Genomic DNA, 25,194 nt, shown 5'->3' with positions numbered 1-25,194 from the left:
TATGCTGCCTTTCGCTACTTGTTTTGTATCTAATGCTTCGTTAGAGCTGATGAAATCCAACATCTGGCACTTGGCTCTATGTCCTTGCTGCTGCTGCAAGAGCACCAGGTTAGCGCTGGCTTTCGCCTCGCACTGATAGAGGTTGCGATATTCATTCTGTCGCTCCACGGGTTTTCGAAAATGTAAGAGAGTGGAGAAAGCTGTATCGGACCCGAGCTCACCACCGGCCGCTGCGGCTTGTGCTGTCCATCACAGCGTGTACACAAGACGAGGCTTCTGAAAGTGTGTAAATCCCGGCTGAGTGGTTTTTTAAGTGGTCTTGACAGATGCTAATCCCTTTACCGATGTTTGTTTTTCCCTTTTTTTTCTGGCCCCGGTTATGTGGAGGGTGTTAAGAGTCATGCTGGCATGGTGACAGCAGGTGCTAATGCGACACACTCGGTTGCCCTGTGGACCTCTGTGTGAGTGTGAGTGAATGTGAAGGATGTGGTTTAAACCGTAAACCAGAACAGACTGGAAACAGACCGACTTCTGCTCGTGGTTTTTAGGTGTGTTGGAGTAGGTCAAGTCTCCTTAACTGGTAGCGGCACGCAAAGGACACGCCTCCTTCACTTCGCCTCTTTTATTGGTATTGACACACAAAAACGTGCGTTCTTCACAGATACTGGCACAGACTACAAGAAAAGAGATATCTCTTACCCTGGGACTGTGACAGTGGACACACCTCCTAATTTGTGACTGACACAGAAGACATGCCTCCTTCCTCCTATCCATCATGATTTATCTGCCTGTATTTCTCAGCATTGAGAACACCATTATTCTTGACCAAATCATCAACTCCATTTGCAGAAACACAGCCGAAAACTTGCAGGAATCCACCACCATGCTTCACTGTTACCTGGTGATGTTTATGTACCGCTTTCACCTGCTACATTAAGATTCCTTGGCCTACCACTGCATCTACGTTCCTCAACATCGTTTCTTTACCCTTCTTCGAAATAGCTTGAACAGCACATCTTGAAACCCCAGTCTGCTTTGAGATCTTCGCATTGGAGAATCCTTGCTGATGCAGCAGAACTACATTGTGACTTGTTGCTGTGCTCAGTCTTGCCATGGTGTTTGACCTGGGGCATGAAACTGTCTTCAACAACCTTAGCTTAGTAGCAGAGTTTGGCTGTTTCTCATTCAGTTTAAAGCTCCTACACAGCTGTTTCTGTTTCAGTTCATGATCATTTGCACCTGCTTGGTAGAATTGGTTAATCAGACACCTGACGCTGATTCTACAAAGTCCCTGATTTATATTGTTTTGATTTTGATTATTCTTGTTTGCTCAATTTGCATTTTGATCAAAAATATATTTTTAGAATTCTTACTTTACAGCATTTCTTCATACCTAAATAAAACTTTTGCACAGTACTGTAGACAGAGTGCAGGACAAGTTTCTGACCTGATGTGTGTGTGTGTGTGTGTGTGTGTGTGTGTGTGTGTGTGTGTGTGTGTGTGTGTGTGTGTGTGTGTGTGTGTGTGTGTAAGCTTTTCATGTTCATTTTGAGTGGGGCTTCCCCACTCTGTAACAAGCCAGTGTTAAATGGCAAATCTGGCAATTTGTGTGTGTGTGTGTGTGTGTGTGTGTGTGTGTGTGTGTGTGTGTGTGTGTGTGAGAGAGAGAGAGAGAAAGAACCGGGTTTCACTTGTGATCTAATATGTCAAACCGAGCAGCCTGTGAAACAGACAGCTTTTCCACTCACTTATTTTTGGAGGGATAATCGTAAAAATGGAAAAGGGTCCAGATTTAAAGCTCGTTCAGGAAGCTTTCCATGAGCCTCGGCCAAGCGGAACGCCGTCCAATGGAAACAACAGCACAAAAAACTGCGACCTTTTTTGCCATTTCTCCTGCGAGGCTTTTTTTTTTAATCGAGTGAAAACAATCGTTAAAAAAAAAAGCAGTGTGACATTTGCGGCGGAATAAAGAGGCTCGCTGAGGGATGAGGATAATGCCTTCCAGAGCGTGAACTCCGGCTGGATGCGGGAGCGTCCTCACATCGCTGGACCGTGATTTAGTAGCGGTTGTTGGACATGTTCGCTAAATGGAACTGGTAAAGCCGTTCAGATAGGTTCATATTTAAGCTCATATTTCAAGTAGCTGGTTGATTTAGTAGGCAAATAGACAAAAAGGAAAATCTCAACTGACGTCCCCACTAGGCTTAAAGACAAAAATGGCATTTGCGTCACGTTTACAGTAACGGCGAGTTTCCGACTCGTAAATCCCACTCAGATTTTTTAAGATGACATTTTCTGAAATGTGACGTTATAAACAGGTCCCAGAATTAAAAAAAAATTTAAAAGAGGTAAAACATGGGGAGGAAAATAATGAACAGCCTGGTGTGAAGCAGAATTAATGCTGATTCAGCAAACCCCCAACAATTCATTTCAGGGTACATATTGAGTATAAATATATGAATAATAACAAGGACATCATGTACAGGCTGGTAGAAGGAAGAGTGTGTGTGTGTGTGTGTGTGTGTGTATATATACACCTGTGGGTGAACTGTAGGACACGGCCACGTCTCCGGTCAGGTCAGCTGGCGTGTAGTGTCCGTTTAAAAAAGCCGAGAAAGCCACGACTACCTGAGATCCGCTCCCTGTAGACACAAGCGGAAAAAATTACAAGACTGTGTAAGAAGACCAGAGTCATCAGAGTGATGACTTATGAGAAGAAATTCTTACACAAATACACTATGGACAAAAAGATTGGAAGACCTGACTTATGTGGTTCTTCCCCAAACCACAAAGTTACACAAAGTACACAATTGTCTAGAATGTCTTTGGATGTTCTAGCATTCAGTTTTCCCTTCATTTGGTGCCCCAAACCTGTTCCAGCATAACAATGCCACTGTGCACAAAGCCAGGTCCATGAAGATACGCTTTACAATAACTCTAACCCTATTGAACACCTTTGCGATACATGTTTCATGCTGACCCCAGGCCACCTCAACTACTTCAGAACCCTGTGGCTGAATGAGTGCGAATCTCCAAAATATGGTGGAACATCTTCCCAGAAGAGTGGAGGTTATTCTAACAGCACATACACATCTTATAGTTGGGTGGCCACAAACTTTCCTCCATATATTGTATGACAGTGCAGTGTACAAGAGGAGCTTAAAGTCCAATCGCGAAAATAGGTGTAATTGCATCATAAAATAGAAGAACCAATCAGGTTGGTTCTAGTTTGCATATTGAGAGAATCTGATTTTTTCATGAAGAGAAGTTTTAGAACTTGTAGTATGTAGAACCACAACTTTGAGAGAATTTATTCATAAAAAAAAAAAAAAGAGAAACAGAAAATAACTAAACAAAAAAAAAAAAAAACAGATCGACAAACAAAATGTTATTTCAATCTCAAAAAAAAGGAACCAATACTACAAAAAACATGTAACGATAAAATAACGCAATTTTCTTTTCATCCATGTATCAAATTTTTCCTACTTTAATTTTTTTCCCTCCTAATTCCTCTCAAATGTTTTCCAGCTTACTCAACTTCTACCCACCAGTCAGTTCATGTCCATGAAACGACACCTATCAACCCGAGAGAATAAACATGTGCTTCCTTCATTACAGCCAAACAATGTTTTTAAATCTCAGTGCAATCCAACACTTTGGAGTAAAGCGCTATCCACCCTCTTCCGCGTACACGCTGTTGTCCTGATTGACAGGAAACAGAATACAACATCCCTCCCACACACAGCGCCTGGTCCATTTTGTTCCATCTTTGTGATTTATGAGCTTGCGATGAAAAGGCGCCACTCGGGAGTCCCACATCTCGATTACTCCTAACGACAATCGTATTGCATTCTGTTGTATCAACTGATACGTGTACAGAATTTCTCAGAAGACGTCAGGGGAAGATAAATGATGCTGTAAGTGCTGTGTTTAAGACTTGGGATCTCAAAAAATATCATGACAGGAAGAAGAAGAGGAAGAGGGGATTTGAATTTTATGTCATGAGGTTGATAGAAGTAGATTGGCATTTTTTCTGATTTATATAAGAACGTGTTTCACACACATTTTCCCGAGGGCCCTTCCATGGAGTGCGTCAGCTCATGAGTTAACAAGCCGAGTGTTCAGGGCCGGCACAGGTGAGCGAGGATTCCTGAGAACCGCCCAGAGATTAAGTGCTCTACCAGTCTGTGTCATACTCTTTCATTTCATGCTTTTCTTTCTCCTCAGACCCCCGTTTTAACCCCTCCTCCAGTTAATCGATTTAACACAATGCTATTCAATAAAATAAATATAATGATGTGCAATTTAATTTCTTTGGTTCAGACAGACAGCAGATCATCAAAATATTTAAGTGCGTTCTGAGTTCTAATGCATGGCCCTTTCATTAACAGGTGAAATAAAACCGTAAAAAAATACGTTTTTTTCCCGTCTTCAGGATGCAGCTCTACCTCTGCCATGTTAATCTGTATTCTACTCTCAGGACGCGTCTCGGTCTCCGTAGTGTTGTGACATATTCACGTAGCTTGAGAAACTGCTTAACGAGGAGAAATCAATCTACATAGAAAATATTGGTCACAGATTATTGCCCACTTTCAAAATGATAAAAGTATAGCTTTTAGCTTTTAACTAATAATAATTAAATATATATTCATTGTTTTTAAAAATGGCAACTTGTATATGATGAACACTGGTGGAGCAGAAACACATCAAACCATAATTTCTTCAAACTATTTTTTTTTTTAAATATAGAAGCAAAAATTCTGTGTAAAAAAAAAAAAAAAGAAAAGAATAATTTCAAACAAGTGTAGAGCATTAATTAGTATTCATGAGTGTGTTCACGTGAGTAACTTTTTACAAGATGCAAGGTTCGAGATTTTTCATTTGTCAAAAATATACTAGATTAATGATTAATGGTCAAGTCATTGATATTAGAGAACATTTTAGCTAGAGTTCTAGCTAATAAACTAATTTTTGTTCCACTTTCTTCCAAATTCCTGAAGCATTATACTCTTCTTAAACCATCTGCACTTATCAGATATAGAATTCTCCTTAATAAAGTGAGCAGTTTTCTCTATGTTTTCCTGCATCCCAGCCCTGTGACCAGTCTGTTTTCCTGACATTGCTGTTATTCTCTCCACCACCACCCCACTTTCAATCTTTCTGCAAAGGGTAAGCTTTTACCCTTTCCATTCCAACACATGACTCCTCCAACTCCGACAACACGCACACTTCACTCCCACACCATTAGCGGCTGCCAGAAAAAGAAATCGTTACAAGGCAGAGAAAGAACTGAGAAATAACTCTGGATCTTGGCGTCCCTCTAGGGGGTTTGGTGTAAACTCCAGGGCATCTCGCGCGACCTCTCATGACCCAACTTAACCCGGCCCGGCCCCTCCTTTGGGATGTGCTCTTGAGAGGGGTCATGGCCGAGCTGATATGCACTTCACGCTTTGCACAAAGGGAGCACTTAAGGGAGGCATTCCCTAGTGGATGTCTTTATCGAGATGGATTTTGCGTTCATCAGTGCGTGTGGGGTCGCTTTTTTCAGCTGACGGGGGAAATAGCGACCTCTGACCCACAGGGTGTGTAAAAGCAGTGGCTACATGCCCCCTAGAGCACTTAGAATCAGGTTAGACACCGTCTTGTGATGTAGTAAAGGGTCAGAAATAATGAGAGGGGGGTCAAAACTGTGAGGCATCAAAATAGCCAGAGGGGTTACGACTGACATTTTCACAGAAACCTCATTCACAGATTAGGATTATTTTGCTTCAACTATAAAAACAACTAGAACTTATGAATTTATATTTTATTTTTTATATTGTTTTAGAGCTAATATTCTATTCTATTCTGGCCATGTGCGTTACCATGTCAGACACGAGCTTCTCGCTGGAAACAACATGATCTCACTTTCCGCACCAAGATTTGGCTCCTGTGGATTAAGCTGAATTATTAAGCAATCAGCAGCATCATATAATATTTAAGTCTGTTTAAGTTGGTTCAACACCATGGTTTTAATGTTCATCCCTTAAACAGTGCCCAGTGCTCGCTGTGTGGAACTGCTCTCTCGGACAGTTTCTCGCTCCTCCACTTCAAGAAACACCCAAAGGTGCAAAGAGTCCCTGAAAATCACATTTGAGTAAAAGTATAGTTACATTACTGCAAAACTTACTTAGTTACAAGTTCAAGGATTCCAATATGACTTGAGTAAATGTCTTGAGTATTTGATTTGAACAGTACTTAAGTATTTGACTCATATTGAACATAGGCTTAAGTTGTGAGGTTTTATTTCCTTAAACACAAATCAAATTGGACACCTGGACACTGCATTCACGCAAGATCAACACAACGGGCTCTTCAACATGCTAGAATAACATTAACAAGTTGAACAAAAAAAAGCAGTAAAGCAATATTTTGAAAAGAGATCTTCAGTTAACAAAAATATACAAAAATTACAGTATCATGTCACAAAGGAGAAGAACCGTTAGTATTCAATGGATAAATCAAATGAAAGTTAATTATGTTAGATAAAGTAAAACTGAATATTTAGCACTGATTTGATGCACTGATGTGATTTAATGTCTCAGAAAGGGGCAATATTTTTATACAACTTCAACCAGTTCTTAAAGTTGGAATTTGGAATTTATTCGAGCTCTTTTTTAGACTGAAAATTGGATCAGCAATGAATAAAATTTGCTGCCATCAGATGGTGGGTAGGTGTGTGTTTTATTACATCAACAGACGGGCAAAATGTAATCGTTAATGTTATTGTCAATTAAAATATAGTGGAGTGAAAACTGCATCTTTGAATCAAATGTATTTGTGTAGCGAGTCATAGTTGCTTGTAACATTGTTGTAAATTTTTTGGCTACTTTTTAGTTTAACTGAGTATCAAAGTATATTTACTCAAATATGCTCAATTCATCTCTCTGACATCTTATTCTCGTCTTATCCGAAGCTACTGTACTTCCTCCTGCTACCATTTTCACAATTTGAAGTTTGCTTTTCTTTGCTTGGATCATAAATCTCGACCGTTTTTGTGTCCTGTACACGAGACTGACGTCAGAATTAGAGCATTTTGTTACGAGTAAACGAGCACGGTATTAGACTGATATCTGGTACTGGTATCAGCATCAATGCATTTTTAATCAATTATATATTTATAAACAAAGCAACCGAAGATCTATTCCGAGCAACAACTGTCCCAACAAAACGAGGAACGATGATGGTAGAGATGAAACATATATATGAGGTTTCAGCTTGAATAGAATGAAGTAATGGAAGAGATGAAGAAATAAAAAAGTGATAGTGATAAAGTAAAAAGTGATCATTATAAAGTAATAGTAATAGAAAAGTAATAGTAATAAAAAGTTAAATAACTAAAAGTAAAAATGTAAGTAATAATAATAGTTATAGAACAGTAATAGAAAATGATGATGTAATGGCAAAGATGAAGTTGCACTGAATTTTGAATCCATGTCAATTCTGCATTTAGGTGAGCAGTTTGGCTTAAAATTAAATTTTACCTCTTACCTTAAAAAGCGATCAGTTATCGGAGACGTGGTATTTACATGCTCCTAGTAGCTAGGAGCATGTAGATGGTAATTAATTATATCTTTCAATTTAGCATATTTGTTTATATATACATTTTGAGATCCATTTGGGGCAAGTGCAAAATAAAAACAAATTATAGTCCAGGGATTGATTGATTGATTGAGTGAGTGAATAATTGATTGGTTGATTGAATTCTTTCTTTGAGTTTTTTTTTTCTTTCTTTTTTTTTTTTCTTTCACCTGGATTCTGAGTTACACTCAGCTCCTGTTAGTCTTGGACAAAAAAAATTCTGGCACGGGGGATTAAGCTAGTCTTTAGCTTTTCAGCAGCTTGACGGTTTGAGGATTTTGCGTGTTACGATTTAAGCACCTCGCTTCAAATGCAGTTTTTAAACACTCAAAACACATTTACAAAACTTTCAGTGCCAACTGCCAAAAAAATGGGAACAAAAATTGAATATGACAACGCCCAGACACTTAAAAGGTACTTTTAGACCTGCCAGTCCAGGGTAAAGGCCGGCATGAAGTTTCTAAACAGCCTCTCAGTCAGTCAGCCAGTGAGACACTTTATAAACCGGTTACTTGTACCCTAAATCTCAAAAAACAGAAACCTCCAGACTTCTTAAACATACCTGATAGATTGCATAACCCATCCCTTTAAACGTTAATCAACATGATTTGTTTAGGAAAGAAAACATCAGTAGTCATCGAGCAAAGAAAGGTCGTCTGGTGAATGTTAGACGCTGAAACACTGTGCTGTTATTGTATAAACCGATATGTGACGATGGTTACGCCCTTATTATAGCTGAAAGTGAGAAAGTATGAATAAAAGACTACGAAAAAGGGGAAACAATGAAGCCTGTGTGTGTGTGTGTGTGTGTGTGTGTGTGTGTGTGTGTGTGTGTGTGTGTGTGTATGTGTGTGTGTGTGTATCACAGGGAATCGTAGCATCTATGAGTCACATGAGCTGGAAAAACTATACCAAAAAAGCTCTTTTTACAGTTGGCCTGATTTCTCTGTATACCCAGGAACTATGCAGCTTGCTTGAGGGTGTCTTTCGCCTTTAGCATCATCATTATCATCATCATCATCATCAACAGAAGCAGCAGGAGCAGGAGCATCACAACTTGTTCTCTCAACAAATTGTCATTTTTGAAGTCACCACTATCAAGACTATAAGGACCCCACAATGTCAAAACTACCAAATATTCCTGTGTTTGTGGGGACATTTCCCTCTTCATGCCCAGTCAAGCAAGACACACACTGAAAGACCAAGGGATTGAATGAGATATAGCAACAGACAGAAGCATAAAAGCAGGATTAGGCTTCTTTTCCCTCTTTTCCCTCCACATACATTTACTTAAGTGACTTCTAACACATGTCCCTTTCACAAACAGGCCTTTGTAGTGCAAAAAACTAACAAAAGATTAAATAAAACCAGATGTTCTTTCCCTGTTTTGTCTCCAGGAAGATGCAGCTCCACCTCTGCCATGTTAATCTCTATTCTATGTCACTCTCAGGACACGCCTCGGTCTCCGTAGTGTTGTGATAGGACATATTCACGTAGCAGCAGCGGTGCTAAGAAAACGCGCTTGAAAAACTTTCATGCAGATGCACCGATCTTACCATCCCTATATATATATATATATATATATATACACACACACACACCACACACACACATATACACATTATATATATAAAAGGAACAGCGATGATGTGACGACTCGCTGTCAAGGACACTTAACATCACCCAACCAAGAATTCAGAAAATGACCCCACAACTGTTTCTGGATGAACTCATTAACCGTTCTGGCGTGCAAAACCTGAAAAGGCGTTTCTCAACAGACCCCTCTAACGTTTGAAACCGACACACGAGATGAGGAAATCAATAAGGAAAGACTCGCTCGGAAGTTCCGAACACGAGACGAGGGAGTTAACCTTCTGTGTCTCTTCAATTGGCGGAACTGAAATTTAATCGAGTCGGTGCTCTTTGCCAGGAGTCACGGCACAAGAGGGGCCGGTACACTTGCCTTAACATTTAAGATAAAGATCGAGAGGCGTGAAAGGCGGCTTGTTCGGATTAGCGCCTAAAGGGCTTATTGGTGTGTGTGTGTTTGCAAACGGATGAATGGTGTATGTGTGTGTTGGGGACTTCTCGCACCTTGGGTATTTAATATCTGAAGAAAACTCCAAAGATAAAGATAAAGATCAGTTGGAATATGAAGAGTGGCAGCCAGAAGATGACTACGAATTGTCAAGCACCTAGTAATTGAGCAAGTGAAAGAGTGTGTGTGTGTGTGTGTGTGTGTGTGTGTGTGTGTGTGTGTGTGTGTGTGTGTGTGTGTGTGTGCTCTTGGTCCAATTCTGCATTTAAATTATGTTTGTCCCATGTCACATGCTCCCACCTCTTTAAGCCATCAAAGCATCAACTTTATAACTACCACAGCACTGCTAAATTTACCATTGGTCAGGAGGTGCTCGTTATTTTTCTATAACAGTTGTACCCACTCCCTTAACAAGATATTTCTCAGCCATAACAGATTTAAATTTACAGAATTACACTGCATGCTTTATCCATTTACAAGCTCCAAAAAAAAAAAAAAAAAAGTTAGGACCTTTAAACAGTCATTCCCCTACCAGCCTTCAGAAGTTATAAATTAGAGGTCGACCGATTAATCGTACCGATTGTTGATTGCTGGAACTATTAGCTCTCTGCAAAAATCCATACCAATAGTGTTTCATTATGAGATCAGCCTCTAAAAGCAAATCACTGACACCATATGCTGTTTGTTTTGACACGGGAGACTGCGTGCTGCACGGAGAGCGCTATATTATATTTATTATTCATAATTATATAACTATATCTATTCATTATTTAATATATTCATATTTATTTCATTTACCACATTTTCATAATTTAGTACTGTTTATTTTATTTTTGTATTAAAGTTCAGGACTATTTTACATGGAGTGTTTACATGCTTTTTTTATCCAGTATTAATTTAAAAAAACTATTGGTTGATTTAATCGATCCAACCCAGATATCGGTGTCGGTAAAATCCACTAAATCAACCTCTATTAAAAGTGTTTGTCTATGCCAAGCTTCTGCTGTACTAGAGAAATGGTAATGTTTATATTAGAACAAGTACATTAAAACACTATGAAACTGTAAATTCCTCAAAAACCTCAATACATAAATCAGCTGTGGTGTAAAAATTTATATATATTGAGAAAAGCAAGTATCTTAGTAAGGGCCTAAGTATTTGTATTCCTACTATAAATTGATGGGGAAGTGCTAGCTCAGTGTTTAAGACTCTGGGTTAGTGATCGAAAGGTCAGGGGCTCAAGCACGGATCTTTGGGCCCTTATGCAAGGCCCTTAACCCTCTGTGCTCCAGGGGTGCTGTAGCACAGCTGATCATGCACTCTAAGACTAGTTCCATAATGTACCTGGGATATGCGAAGAAATAATTTCAATAAAGTTTGTAAAATACATAAAAAGAAAATGTATTTGATAACATGATGACATCATGACAATGTGCTGAGTCGATACAGAGCTTCAACTCAATCATTATTTTCAAACCTCCTACACCAATGACATCATCCCTATTGATCATAAGGCCAAAGAAACATCAGCCTTTGACCTGCACTTCATCAAAGCATTCAAGCCGACTTCCTGTCATTTGTGTGTGTGTGTGTGTGTGTGTGTGTGTGTGTGTATGTGTGTTTGGATGGTTTTCCGAATCTGAGTACAGACTAAAGTCCTCGCTTAAACAAAGAGAGGATGCAACCTGCTAATCTGGCTCCTACCTACTAGCCTTTGATCTGGTAGATCTGTTTCAGTGCTGATAATAGGCATCCGTGGACACTTGGGCTAAAACACAAATGCGGGAGGAGATAAAATGCACAAGGTGACATCTATCGAGAGCCGGAATCGTGTATCTGCCTCTTGCTTAAACCTCCATCACGACACCAATTAGTGAAATTATTCGACACTAGGTGCGTTTACATGGAGAATTGCAATCAGTTGTAATCGGTTTAAAAGTCCAATCCGAATTAAAATGCTATAAAAAACATAAAAATAAAATAAAAAACACCTCACAGGATAAAAAAGCCCATACCGGATGAAATTGTAATCGGTTTGAGAAGTGTGGGATACATTTATCCTTTTTTTTTTTTTTTTTTTTCTTCATTCATTAATTTTCTCCCGCTTATCCGTAATTCGGGTCGCGGGGGCAGTCTAAGCAGGCCCCCGCCTTCGACTGCTGCCCAATCCTCACAGCACCCCTCCCCCTTATTTCCCTCGTAAGGGAAGCCTCCTCTTCACCTGGCGTCCGTATCAGATCTCGTAGCGGCCCATTCATCATTCCCTTGCAGAAGATCTACACAAACTTTTTTGCGCTCTTGTAAACACCAAATTGATTTGTCACAACACAGTTTTCCGCATGGTTTCTGAGTTTTTTAAAACAACCGCGACACGCATAATTCGGGGGATTGGATTTCTGATGTTTTTTTCTGGGACAATAAATCCCTCTACCAGTCCACACAAACGTGTGGATGACCGGAGACTCGTATCATTACTATAGTCCTTCATCCACCCGCTTCGGCTTTTCGGAGGAGGGAGGGGTAGGATTGAGATGCTCCTTAGAGATTCACAGCCACTAAAAGTTTAGCTTCCGGCACCCGTCTTTTCCTCGCACCTTCCATGCCAACAAATTCATGCTGATGCTTGATTAAGAGCAACTCTTCACATAAAAATTTAAAAGAAGACTTCCAGGACACATTCCAGAAGCGGCAGGAACGCTGGGAGCACTGTATTGCTGTGCGAGGGGACTATTTTAAAGCTGATAAATAAAGTAAATAAAGTACTTTCTTGTAAACAGAGCTAGTCTCAAAACTTTTTGATGCCACCGAGTATTTGGACAGGGCTTCGAAACCGACTGTCAATTAGAGTCTTTACTGTTTTCAACTTCGCGTACATTTGAAATGCTGGACCTCAGTTTACCAAAATTAGGCCATAGATGAAGAACGCTGGAAAGAAACAGGAATGAAACAGAGGAGCGAGTGAACTTACCTAAAGAGTCTAATACAAACTGGTCCTGAGTGACAGCCAGAGGCGGTTGAACACACACACTCATCTTCGCGCTCTGGACAGCAAAGCGGCTGCTCACTTTAACCTGGAAAACAATAGGAAAATGAAAAATTCAATTATAAATGTATTATAAATGTTTAATGTTCTGTTATGTTGCGCTGTTACAGAAGTAGTCACAATACCACGGTGAGCTTGATTACCTTTATGTGTTTTTATACCAAAAAAAAAAGATAAATCACCCATCAATGACTTTTATTCTTAATAAAAAAAACAATCAGTTTAAAGTTACAATCAATATCAACTAAATCAGTTGCTTCAACATACAACACAAAGCCTTTTTTCTGTCTTTTATACAACAATTTTTAAAAAATTGTCGCTTTTACAAAGAGCAAATTTCATTTTCAACAATTTCTATGGAAGAAAAAATAATGCAGAATGTAGAAATATCTTAAAACAAGCACTTTGAAATTCAAAGCTGCTATAATGGACAATGAATCAACCAATCAGAATTAAGAAATTCAGAAATTTTTTCACAGGGAAGTGAGAACACAGTGTGTATGTGTATATGATGTTTGTACCTTGACTGTAACAGAAGGGACATGAATGCCGTTGATTTCTGGGATAAGGGCTTGCTGTGGAGAAAAAAGGTCGGGGTTAGAAAACTAACATTACAAAGCATTACGTGATTCAACTTCATCCAATCACAAATCATTACATGATTAGAGCTCATCCAATCCCAGAGCATTACATGATTTAGATCTCATCCAATCCCAGAGCATTACATGATTAGAGCTCATCCAATCCCAGAGCATTACATGATTTAGATCTCATCCAATCCCAGAGCATTACATGATTTAGATCTCATCCAATCCCAGAGCATTACATGATTTAGATCTCATCCAATCCCAGAGCATTACATGATTTAGATCTCATCCAATCCCTGAGCATTACATGATTTAGATCTCATCCAATCCCAGAGCATTACATGATTTAGACCTCATCTATTCCTGAAAGAGTTAATGATTGGACCTCACCCAATCACAAAACAGGACAGGTAATGATTCGACTTCACTCAATCACACTTCAATACAAGAACAAATCTCGTCCAATCACTCAGCATTAAACGATTAGACTTCATCCAGTCACAGAACAGTTAATGATTAGACCTTATCTAAACACAGAACATTATATGATTCGATCACATCCAATCACACTGAACTACATGATTAGACTGTATCTAATCACACAGAAAAACATGATTAGACCACATCCAATCACATAGCATTAGACGATTAGACTTAATCCAGTCACAGAACATTTAATATTTAGACCTCATCTAATCACAGAGCATTATATGATTCGATTTTATCCAATCACACTAAACTACATGATTAGACTGTATCTAATCACACAGCAAATCATGATTAGATCTCATCCAGTCGCACAGCAATTCATGATTAGACTTCATTTAATCACACAGCACTATATAATTAATCCTCATCTAATCACACAGCATTACATTATCAGACTTTATCCATTTACAAATCAGTTAATGATCAGACTTCATCCAATCACAGAACATAAATAAGAACATAAATTAATCCAATCATCTATTGTTTGCGTAAGTCATTAATGTTGCTCTGATTGACAGGAGAAAAATTCTAACATCCCTCCCACTCAGAGGTAACAATTTTGGCTCAGTGTTGACTAAAAGAGGTCACATGATCATGTCTATATCATGTGTATAACTTTATATATATATAAAATGACCAGCACCGAGACATCATCCAAGTTGGTAGAGACGAGAGCCGTCACTGCCAGGTCGTCCTCAGCTTCAGCTTTGGGGATGATGTCTACGAAAAATCAGAGACACCAAAAAAAATTGCTTATGCTTTGATCGAATTTATTGAGATGTAACAGTCAGTCATTGATGCTTTAAGGTTGGCTGATGACCACGACGGACGAAGACGGCGCTACAATTTGAACATTCAAACCAGAGCCTTGAACGTCGCAAAAACATGCAGGAGTCCCATGAGTCAACTCATCCTGAGGAGCGGTGACCTTCAGCATTCTCAGGTCATTAGAGATGGCGAAGAGCCTTGGGCGAGCGCACGTTTCACGAGGAAAGATTACAGAAAACAAAGGTTGCGCGTTGGCAACATTTGTAAGCGCTGTCACGGATTACAAACCTTGACGCTGTGCAGACTCGGTCAGTACAGCCAGGCTTCCAAAAAAACGTCTTCGAGTACGATTCTGTTCTGAAGTGTTTCTAGAACTTATTAACTAAAGGGATTCAGAGAGATCGGACGTCCTCTTTATCGTTAGATGTTTTTCTTTAAAAAAAAAAAAGCACAACCAAGCAAATACACTGTGTTAAACCTTCATCTCAGATTTCTACTAAAGACTCATCCTGGTGCTTCCTAACACTTGTGAATTTATTTTCCCCTTCCGTTCCGCAAGACATAAAGACTCTGTTCTGCACCACAAAAGGCTTCCAGTCTCCTGCACCACCAGGGGTTAAATGAGGTCAGGACGAGGCCTTGAATCCGCCACCGGGTATGTTTTTGTTTATGAGAGAAAACTTCGGTGAATGCTCGCTAAGGTTTTCACGACTGGTTGTTAGTACGGCCACGTGAACAGCTAGTCTTAATCCCAACACAACACGACAAGGTTGAATCTCTCAAATATCTCAAAAAAATATTTGCCTAGCCTGTGCGATATTGACAAAAAAACGAGATCTTTGTATTTTTTGGGGATTTTAGCAATATTGATGATCAGATGAGATTTCGCTGAGTGTGTTATTGTGCTGGTACATGAAGATCTACTGTGGACAGCCTCCAGAATCCAGATTTACCTTCATAAAGCAATTTTTTCTAAAAGTGTGCGTCATATAAAATGCTTACATTTAAACAGTCAATTTGAATAATAATTTTATTAATAAGACATTTTGATGGTAACCAAGCAAATCAACAAATTCATCTTTGCAATGCAGAGGGAAGATTCTTTAAATATAAAATGAAAATCGCTATTTAATAAGTGAGTCACTGCAAATGAATCGCCCGTTTAAATGATTCGGTTCAATCGCAACGACTCACTTACTCTCTATTGCTCCGAGACGCGAAACAGTGCTGTGGCTTTGTTTGGAATTATTTTTATGTGGGCGAAATCGAGCAAAAACAGGCAAACAGTGGTGTCTAAAACGTAAGTCTCTTAATATTAATGTCTTGTTTACTGAATAAACATTTTTTATTGTATAAATCTCACCTACTAGACTTTATCACGTAATGGGTTCAGAACGTTATTAAATTTGTCAGGGCTTCGATCAAATGACAATAATCCCCCCCACCATTTTATTTTGTCACAGACCCTACCCTGGTTCCTGGTGACTTCACGGATGACCTTCTGGAGAGCCTTCATCTCTTTGTCCACCTCGTCGTAATTGACCTCGCGGGCGTCCACCTTTGGTGCCGTAAAGAAGGAAGGATCCGTGCCCATGTAGGAGCACTGCAGATGCCCTTCAGCACTCAGGGTCACCACCAGGCCGTTGAGATCCCTATGAAGAACCAGCATAATATCCTGATTTCTGATTTCACGACATAGCTGGCTGTTTTCTTTTCCTCAATTTAACGCATGTAGCAAATGTAACTTAGTTATCGATCCAGCTATAAAAGTTTCATCGTGAGTTTGAAACCAAACTTGTTTTTTAAAATATGATTAAAATTGTGCTTAATATTGACACCTGCAATCATTTTTTACACTATGATTTATTCTTTGTGGTAAATAATATTGCTAATGTGAGGCAAAACCAAACAAGATAATGGGGTCCTGGAGTCACCGGATGATGCGAGCTGCTCTGGAGTAAGAGGCACGAGGTTCTTTAAGGACATATGTTTTTTTTTAGCGTGTGCAAGCAGCCTGATAGTCTGAAGTTCTGGATCCCAGAGCTGCACAAGCAGAACAGTGTAAATAACCAGCGTGGCTCTGTGCAGGTCTGAGATCAGGACTAACGCTAACTGGATGCAGATGTGTTCCGTGGGCAGTTAGGATATAAGAGGCAATAACTCTGGTTGAGGGAGATTCAGCGCAGCAGCTGCACCTGCAAAAGGAGCTGCAAATCTGTTTTTTTTTTTTCTTTTTTCAATAAAACTCTTCGGCCCATGCCAGGTTTCTGTGGTTGTCCTGCGTCCTTTCTTTCCTGCCAAACAGCTCAGGCTTCAAACTGACTAAAACCATTGTGTGTCTTCTTTTTCACCCGGTGGCTCCTAAACTCGGACGGTCACAGCTGACCTGATGCTCTCACTGACCGTCTCCCAAATGCCCCGGCTGCTTCCTTCAACCATGACTTTAGGCTGCTCTTGCTTTTGTTTGGTAAATACAGTTCCCTGGAGTGGTTTGTGAGGGTTTTATGAAAACAGAAGGAAGATAGGAAGGAGAGAGAGAGAGAGAGAGAGAGAAAGAGAGAGAGAAAGAGAGAGAGAGAGAGAGAAAGAAAGAAAGAAAGAGAGAGAGAGAAAGAAAGAAAGAAAGAAAGAAAGAAAGAGAGAGAGAGAGAGAGAGAGAGAGAGAAAGAGAGAGAAAGAAAGAAAGAGAGAGAGAGAGAGAGAGAGAGAGAGAGAGAGAGAGAGAGAGAGAGAGAGAGAGAAAGAAAGAAAGAAAGAAAGAAAGAAAGAAAGAAAGAAAGAAAGAAAGAAAGAAAGAAAGAAAGAAAGAAAGAAAGAAAGAAAGAAAGGAAGGAAGGAAGGAAGGAAGGAAGGAAGGAAGGAAGGAAGGGACAAATGAGGATGAAAGGAAGCAACGAAGGAGAAAGGAAGGTCGGAAGGAGGAAGGAAGAAAAGAAGGAAGGAATGGAGGAAAGAAAAAGGAAGGGAGAAAGGAAGGAAGGAAGGAAGGAAGGAAGGAAGGAAGGAAGGAAGGAAGGAAGGAAGGAAGGAAGGAAGGAAGGAAGGAAGGAACAAATGAGGAAGGAAGGAAGCAAAAATGTAAGGAATGAAAAATGGAAATGAAAGAAGGGCAGAAACACAAGATAATGGAGAGACAAAAATGAATTAGAATAAAGAAGCAAAGATTGAAAAACATAAGAAAGGAAACTAAGAATGAAGGAAGGAAGAGAAAAAAGAAAGAAGGGACAGATGAATGGTGTTTAATCATTTAATCTGTATGGCATGTTTTTCTTTTTTTTCAGTGTTAAATAAACAGGAGTCTGTTAAAGATGTTGGTGTGATTACTGAGCTCATCTCACTCAGCGTTCTGAACAGCGCCTCTGTACCACACAGAGATCAGTCACCTGAGCTCCAGCTGCAATACACTACTTGTTCATTTCTTGATTAGAGCAGACAAACACACAAAAGCAAGTACAGCGCCTGATCATTCCGAATCCTTTTCCTGCTCTGTTCTTTTTCAAAAAAATTTATAAAAAATGTATCTTCCACGATCTTTAGTTCTCAAAGACTCTGTTCATTGTCTGAAGGCGAAATCTGGCAGATGGAGTTTAATCCTAAAAAACTAATCGACCAATCAGAGTTCATCAAAACAGGGGTCGTATTCAAAAATAGGCTCTACTTATTATTTTGTGAATTTGCCACAGCGTTATGCTCTTTGAAGTCGTTTGGAGTAATCCTTGATTTGCTGCGAGATACGAAATTAACTCTCTATGGAGTTGTTGTTTTTTTTTTTTAAATGAAGTTTCTTTTTTTGTTGTTGTTTCTTTAGTTTTTTTAAAACAGCACTCAGTTGGGCAGTAATTGCTGCTTGCATATCCCTTCATCTAACTTTAACATGAATAAGTGTGTAACGTACTGTAGGTATGGGAGTGTGTGTGTGTGTGTGTGTGTGTGTGTGTGTGTGTGTGTGTGTGTGTGTGTGGGATCTGTGTTTTGCTTTGCTGAACAGTGCGATTGCTGTGGGCAGGTCAGTGTAGGGGACTTGGCGAGCTGGGTGGTAAAACACTCCAGCTGTGGAGCTACAGTACAGAAAACACACACCCCACTGCTCACACACTTCCCTGCAACACACCATGCTCAGAGCTAGAAACATGCCAGCGATGGGTGTAACAAATTCTTAACACGGCCTTATAAATGTGTTTGGAAGGATAAAAGTCGCAACATCTCAAACGCTGTCCGGTTTCTCTGTAAAGTTTGTGCTCTGGGTGTTTTATTTTATCTGTATTATGAATTTTAAGAGATCAGACGATAATGGTGTGTTTATGTCTGCTATACTTTAAATAATAACACTTGTGTTACGTATATTCTTTATAAAAACCAAATATAATGTAAGTATAAAGTAAGAAAAACTAAGGGAAGAATGCAGGGAAGGAGGGAGGGAAGAGAGGAAGGAAGGAGGGAAGCAAGCAAGGAACAAACGAATAAAGTAATCAAGGTTAAAAGGTGAAAAATAAGAAAGAATAGAGGAAAGGAATTTTTCAGAAAGACCAAATCAAGTATGGATGGATGGATGGAAAAACTAGAAGGACCTACTCAAGAGAGAGAGAGAGAGAGAGAGAGAGAGAGAGAGAGAGAGAGAGAGAGAGAGAGAGAGAGAGAGAGAGAGAGAGAGAGAGGGAGGGAGGGAGGGAGGGAAGGAAGGAAGGAAGGAAGGAAGGAAGGAAAAACTAGAAGGACCTACTCAAAAGAGAGAGAGAGAGAGAGAGAGAGAGAGAGAGAGAGAGAGAGAGAGAGAGAGAGAGAGAGAGAGAGAGAGGGAGGGAGGGAAAGAAAAACTAGAAGGAAAAACTAGAAGGACCTACTCAAGAGATGGATGGATGGATGGATGGATGGATGGATGGATGGATGGATGGATGGAAGGAAGGATGGAAGGAAGGAAGGAAGGAAGGAAGGAAGGAAGGAAGGAAGGAAGGAAGGAAGGAAGGAAGGAAGGAAGCCAGGAAGGCAGGCAGGCAGGCAGGAATATAAGGAATATAAGGAATATAAGGAATATAAGGAATACTGGCAGTCTTGTCCTATAGTCCTGGTATCAGTAACTCCTCAAAGCTTCCTCACACCACCTCATTGTTTATTATTTCTATAGAACAGCTTGAGTGTTTGTTTCTGAAGAAACTGTAATGTGAGGAATAACAGCACTTTGGCAGTGATTTAAAGCTCCTTGATGTGTTATAACCCGGTAATAACATGAGCGCATGTTATTACATCAGTACAGCACTTCTGGAATCATTAGAATTGCATATTTTGTCCAAGAAACCAGCTTTACATTAGTGTAAACGAGACAACCCTGGGAGCGTGCGCGCACACACGCACACACACACACACACACACACACACACACACACACATTCATGGCCCTGGCTTCTGTAAACCCACTCCATACTAAATACACAAACAAAATCGCAGTTATTAGCCATCGATGTTTGGATTACAATTGTTGAAAATTGCGGTGCGATTATGGCAGTTTTAGATGTGATATGTCGAGTTACTGCCACTCCTTATCTGTTTGGACTGGCCACCGGATACGGGACATCTTGGAGCAATTTTCCCGTGGAGTGGATTCAGCTTGGAGGCTGATCGAGGACGTGAAACGACTCCAAGCCAAAGTGCTCCTTCATCGAGTGAGAGACCTAATAATCTGCGTTTTGTTCGAAAGCCTCGCTTCCTAATTGAATCCAAGCTGCTAAGGCGCAACATCAAGCAAAGTTAGGATGCTCTCAGGAAAACCAGAAACTCCTTCAGGAAAGCAGACATGCTTTGAAGGCCATGGCGTCTATTTCTACAAGGCGTGTGTGTGAGTGTGTCTGTGTGTTTGTGTGTGTGTGGGGAAGAGTAAGAGTCCCGTGTGGAGAATAGAAGTCGGGACAAAAAGCTCATTTAGATAGTGCTGACAGACAGGACGAACAGGACAATACCAGAGCAAGTGACCCAAAAAGTGACAGAGAAGTGCTTTAAAAGAAAGAAAGAAAGAAAGAAAGAAAGAAAGAAAGAAAGAAAGAAAGAAAGAAAGAAAGAAAGAAAGAAAGAAAGAAAGAAAGAAAGAAAGAAAGAAAGAAAGAAAGAAAGAAAGAAAGAGAAGAAGAACCTTCACTCATCCTGGACCACAACGGTATCTGTTACCTTATCAGATGAGAAGAGAATCTGAGTGGAGTGTCCCCAAAGACTCACAGATCATCTCAAACATGAGACAATGACCCTTTGCTTTTACACTCTTAGTTTTAGCACACATCTGCATGCATCTGTTTACATTAAACTAATATATATATACACACACAGGCTAAATTGGAGATGCTCTGACCCAGTTGTCTAGCCATCCCAAATTGTCCCGTGTCAAACTCGCACAAATCCTTACGCTTGCCCATTTTTCCTGCTTCTAACACGTCAACTTTGAGGACAAAACGTTCACTCGCTGCCTAATAAATCCCACCTCACTAACAGGTACCATGATGAAGAGATAGCTTTGGCATTGAAGTCAGATGTCACTCTTTTATGACTGAAGCGTAAGTTTTATGTCTTGTTTATCAATTAATCAAGTATTTAAGTAATAAAATAACCCAAGATCCTGAATCAGTTTTCAGAATAAAAACTACACAATTTATTACATTTATGATGATTGGTCCTGCAAACTCCCTCCAGGATATAGATTTATTTAAAAATTAGTTGTCAGGATCTCCCAAAAAAATAGCTAGAGAGTCACTGCACGTTCTTGGGATTTAGCAATTTGCCAGTTTAAACACACTAAAAGGACAAAGGTTTGTGGACACCTGGCCAGCAGATTGGGTGTAGTTTATGAACATTTTATTCCACATTTATTTCCCATTTGTTGTTATAATGCGTGCTTATGGAGATTCATTCAGCCACCTGGGTGTTAGTAAAGTTAGGTCCTGATGTAGGTGAGGTGAGAAGGCCTAGGGTTCAACCAGCATGAAGAATTTATCCCAAAGGTGTTTAGTAGGGTTGAGGTTCTGAGCTCTAGAGCAGAAAATCATCCACTCCAACACATGTAAACTTTGTGCACAGCAGTATTGTCATGCTGGAACGGGTTTGGGTCTCTTGGTTCTTTTTCAAGTAAAGGGACAATTTCATCAGTAGACCCCCATGTAGTCAGTTTCTTCCATATAGTTTGAATGGGAGAAGTGAGAGTGAGCACGTACAGCCTACATTCAGCAAAATGTGTGGTTTAAAAAAAAAATAAAGGCTCAGAATGTAATCCTGGCTCTGTAGGAACCAAAAGCCAACCTGGAGCTCTCAGCCTCGACATAAATAATAACACATGACAAGTTATACTTTTCCATTTTCTCCCCAGATGAAATGGGATATAAAACTAAACCGTGACCTCACCCATGAGGAAGCGGGCGCACTTACGGGAAATTCGCGATGCGCACGGCCACGGGCACGCAGGCGAGCTGAGCCGCCCATTTCAACGTCGTGTCCTGATACACCAGCAGCATGTTGTTATGGTTGGCCAGCAGGATGTTGGTTGTACCTTCGGAAACTGTGGACAGAGGGAGACGGTCAGCACCTTGCCGGAAGTGCAAAGGTACGTTGTGTATGAGTGTTTATGAGTGTGTGTGATTGAGCAGGGCCGCACACGGAGTGAAATGTCAGGGAGGTCAGGTTAATGACAGGTTCCTGCTCTAACCCTGAAAGCCACTTCAAAACAGCCAGTGCTCATCTGTTTCTCACTTTCTCAAAAAGCCCTGGGATTAGGAACAACGCCTACGAAGGCTATTTAGGCCCCTCGGTCACCCGCTCCTACAATCACACCAGAGATGGCAAAACTACACACATCCTTCACTCACATTTTTTTTTTTTTTTTTTAACTGTGGTAAAAGTTGAAGTTCTGACTGCACTTTTTCACTCAAATTGTAAAAAAAAAGTTGTAGAACAAAAAAGAAGCGATCATGTCACCAAATAGATTAAAACTAAAGTGACGAATCTGTTTTGAAAATGTAGAACGTGTATTTGTGTAAAAAGTTTAATGAGTGAAAGTAAGAAAATTGGTTGAAAAATAAATAGTGGAGTAGTGATACAAGAAAAATCTACTTAAGTACAGTAACAAAGTATTTGTACTTCATTACTTCTCATCTTCGAGTCATATATATATACACACATTGACACGTTGGTTTTCAGAACCAAACCCTGTACACCAGGGGTCCCCAGTTTTTTTCTATGAGGGTCACATAATGTTTTTATGGGGTTTGTAACAGAAATTTACATGAGCCGGAGTGACTACCAGTATTGTGTAGATTGTATTATGATTTTAAATACATTTATTACGCCACCTAATGCTAGAATAGTTTATTATTATGTTATGCACCCTACAGACAAATGAGCGTTACTTTTAAGACATATATCGGCTATTAAAAGAGCATTATTACTATTATAATTACATTTGTTTCATATTCATTGCTATTGAAATCAAAACATTCACTTATGCATGTGGTTGGTGGGTGATTAGCAAATAATTAGGTTATGTTAATAACTAGAGGTCGCTGAATAGTGGATTTTAGCAATAGCTAAGTTGGATCGTACGTGCTGATTGCTGATTAATCAACCGATTAATTGACCGAGTAAATCGCCTCTAGAGGCCGCTCTCTTGTAACGACGATGGAACTTCTCAGCCTCCTCCCCGACGGACGCGACCAGGAAAAACTATCTGTGATAATTAATCGGCAAAAACGATGAATCGGTCAACCTCTAGTTTGATGGTTGGGGTTTGATGCTTAAATAATTTTGGGGAAAAAAAACTGCACTGATAGTGGAGAGAGAATTAGAAGAAAGTTGGTTTCAGTGAAAGAAAAAAGACGAGAGCAGGGGTTTAAGTGGCTTAAAAAAAAAAACGTAAGCCTGTTATTTTTATCATATCCAAAGGGAAGCCTGTTAAATTTTCTACAGCACCAGGACACCAGCCAAAACAATGACAATTTCGAATGGCTTGGAACCTTTATATAAAACAAGCGTGCTATATTCAAAGGCAGGAAATGATTTTCCCCACCAGGTTTATTCATCCGTTCATCTTGTCAGAGCTGCCAAGGCTAAGTTACAACCATTTCTCTCTCTCTCTCTCTCTCTCTCTCTCTCTCTCTCTTTCTCTTTCTCTCTCTCTCTTTCTCCCCCTCTCTCTCTTTCTCTCTCTCTCTCTCTCTCTCTTTCATTGGTCCTACTTACAATCCAAATCCTTCTTTAATGGGAACAGATTTGTACTTAATAACTTCTGTACCTAAAAACTTTTTGAGTCCGGCTTTTCCATCATTTCAGGGATGCTTTTACATTTACATTTATGCCATTTAGCAGAAACCCTTAACCAGAATGACTTACAACTGAGCCGTTGAGGGTTAAGGGCCTTGCTCAAGGGCCCATCAGTGGCAGCTTGGTGGATTTGAACTTGTGACCTTCCTATCCGAAATCCAATGCCTTAACCACTGAGCTACCACCACCATGTTTTTCTTTTCCACCATCACCTTGGGCTTGTTTATTAGTGGACGAAATCTTCCTTCCAAAGGTTTTTCCTGAACACCTCAGTAGAAATTTCACAAGCATTATAAGGCCGCGTCCACACAAATAAGTTTTCGTTTGCAAAACGCATATTTTCTTTATGGTTTTTGGTCTTTTTGTCCACAGCGAGACAGCGTTTTAAGGTCAACAAAACAAGGAAAATGTAACTCCAGGCGGAAATGACGCGGGTTAAATCGTTTTATGTTTTGCTCACGTTTGTGCAGTACAGGGACGTAAGCAAGCAACTTTTAGGAAACGTTTGAAAACCATAGTGTGGACGTGGAGCGTTTTTAGACGTAAACGCCGTTTTCAATTGTATACGGATTAGCGTGGACGTGGCCTAAATCGCCCGTGCCGCACAATTGACCTTGCACACTAAGCGAATGAGATGCTCTGCCTCACCTGTCAATCAGATTGTCCCCTCCCACCCCCTCATACCAGTTTAGTAGCTGTGAAGTCGAACATGTTTGATATCATTCAAATCGCTGCTCACGTATCAAGAAACTACAGTCTGCCCTGCTCATACATTTCACACGTGCAAAAAAAAATATCTGAAGTCTGAGTCTGAACCTGATGCCAAAATGGCTTTAATGAAATGAAATGTATAATATTGCTTTTAGGTTAAGGAGAAATAAAGCAGTGTATCTGTGTTTGGGGTTTTACCCCATTTGTCCGCCACGACATGTTAAAACTGAAGCGACGGACGAAATTTCAACGTTCGCAGCCCAACATGGGGACACAGAGCAGGTCTGTGTTCAGGCGCCGTCTCGGTCCCCGAACCCAACACGCACAGGATTGTGCGTGTTTTTATCTGATAAACCTGAGATGCTGCGCAAATAAAGGCGTCTTGGCGCGTTAGGAAGCGTGCGGTTCTACGTGGGGACTTTGCTGACCGCGCTGTCACAAGCAATAAGCGGCGAGTGCGCAGGATTTCCTCCGAAGGAACAGTGGAGAATAACTGGCTCAGTGAGAAGCAAATGGAGCAGCAGCCTGCCATGAAACAGAGCCAAAGTCTACGGTGAGACAAAAGTATATTTTTACATCCAAATCCAGATTCGTTTTCCAGAACATTCGCTCTTTGGCGGTCGCGTGGGAGATTTTCGGTCTGATTTTGA

At 40.1% G+C, this 25,194-nt stretch overlaps 2 protein-coding genes across 3 annotated transcripts in view; one reads left to right on the top strand and one right to left on the bottom strand.

Annotated features, from left to right (window-relative positions):
• Nucleotides 1–25,194, top strand: part of pmvk (phosphomevalonate kinase) — a 69,948-nt gene that overhangs the window by 17,357 nt on the left and 27,397 nt on the right. The gene's annotated exons all lie outside the window — the stretch shown is intronic.
• bbs9 (Bardet-Biedl syndrome 9) overlaps nucleotides 1–25,194 on the bottom strand; it is a 125,421-nt gene that overhangs the window by 86,336 nt on the left and 13,891 nt on the right. For both annotated transcript variants that reach the window (XM_083525621.1, XM_083525622.1), the window contains exons 9-14: nucleotides 21,947–22,076; nucleotides 16,016–16,197; nucleotides 14,421–14,497; nucleotides 13,223–13,276; nucleotides 12,627–12,729; nucleotides 2,538–2,642 (exon numbers count right to left, since the gene is read on the bottom strand). In XM_083525621.1, the coding sequence (XP_083381747.1) occupies nucleotides 2,538–2,642; nucleotides 12,627–12,729; nucleotides 13,223–13,276; nucleotides 14,421–14,497; nucleotides 16,016–16,197; nucleotides 21,947–22,076 (651 nt within the window). The remainder of the gene's footprint in view (nucleotides 1–2,537; nucleotides 2,643–12,626; nucleotides 12,730–13,222; nucleotides 13,277–14,420; nucleotides 14,498–16,015; nucleotides 16,198–21,946; nucleotides 22,077–25,194) is intronic.

Source organism: Silurus aristotelis (genome assembly GCF_946808225.1).
Source record: "Silurus aristotelis genome assembly, chromosome: 22".
NCBI classification, from domain to species: Eukaryota; Metazoa; Chordata; class Actinopteri; order Siluriformes; family Siluridae; genus Silurus; species Silurus aristotelis.
Note: the sequence above shows the minus strand (reverse complement) of the source record. Positions and strands in the feature narration are given on the sequence as shown.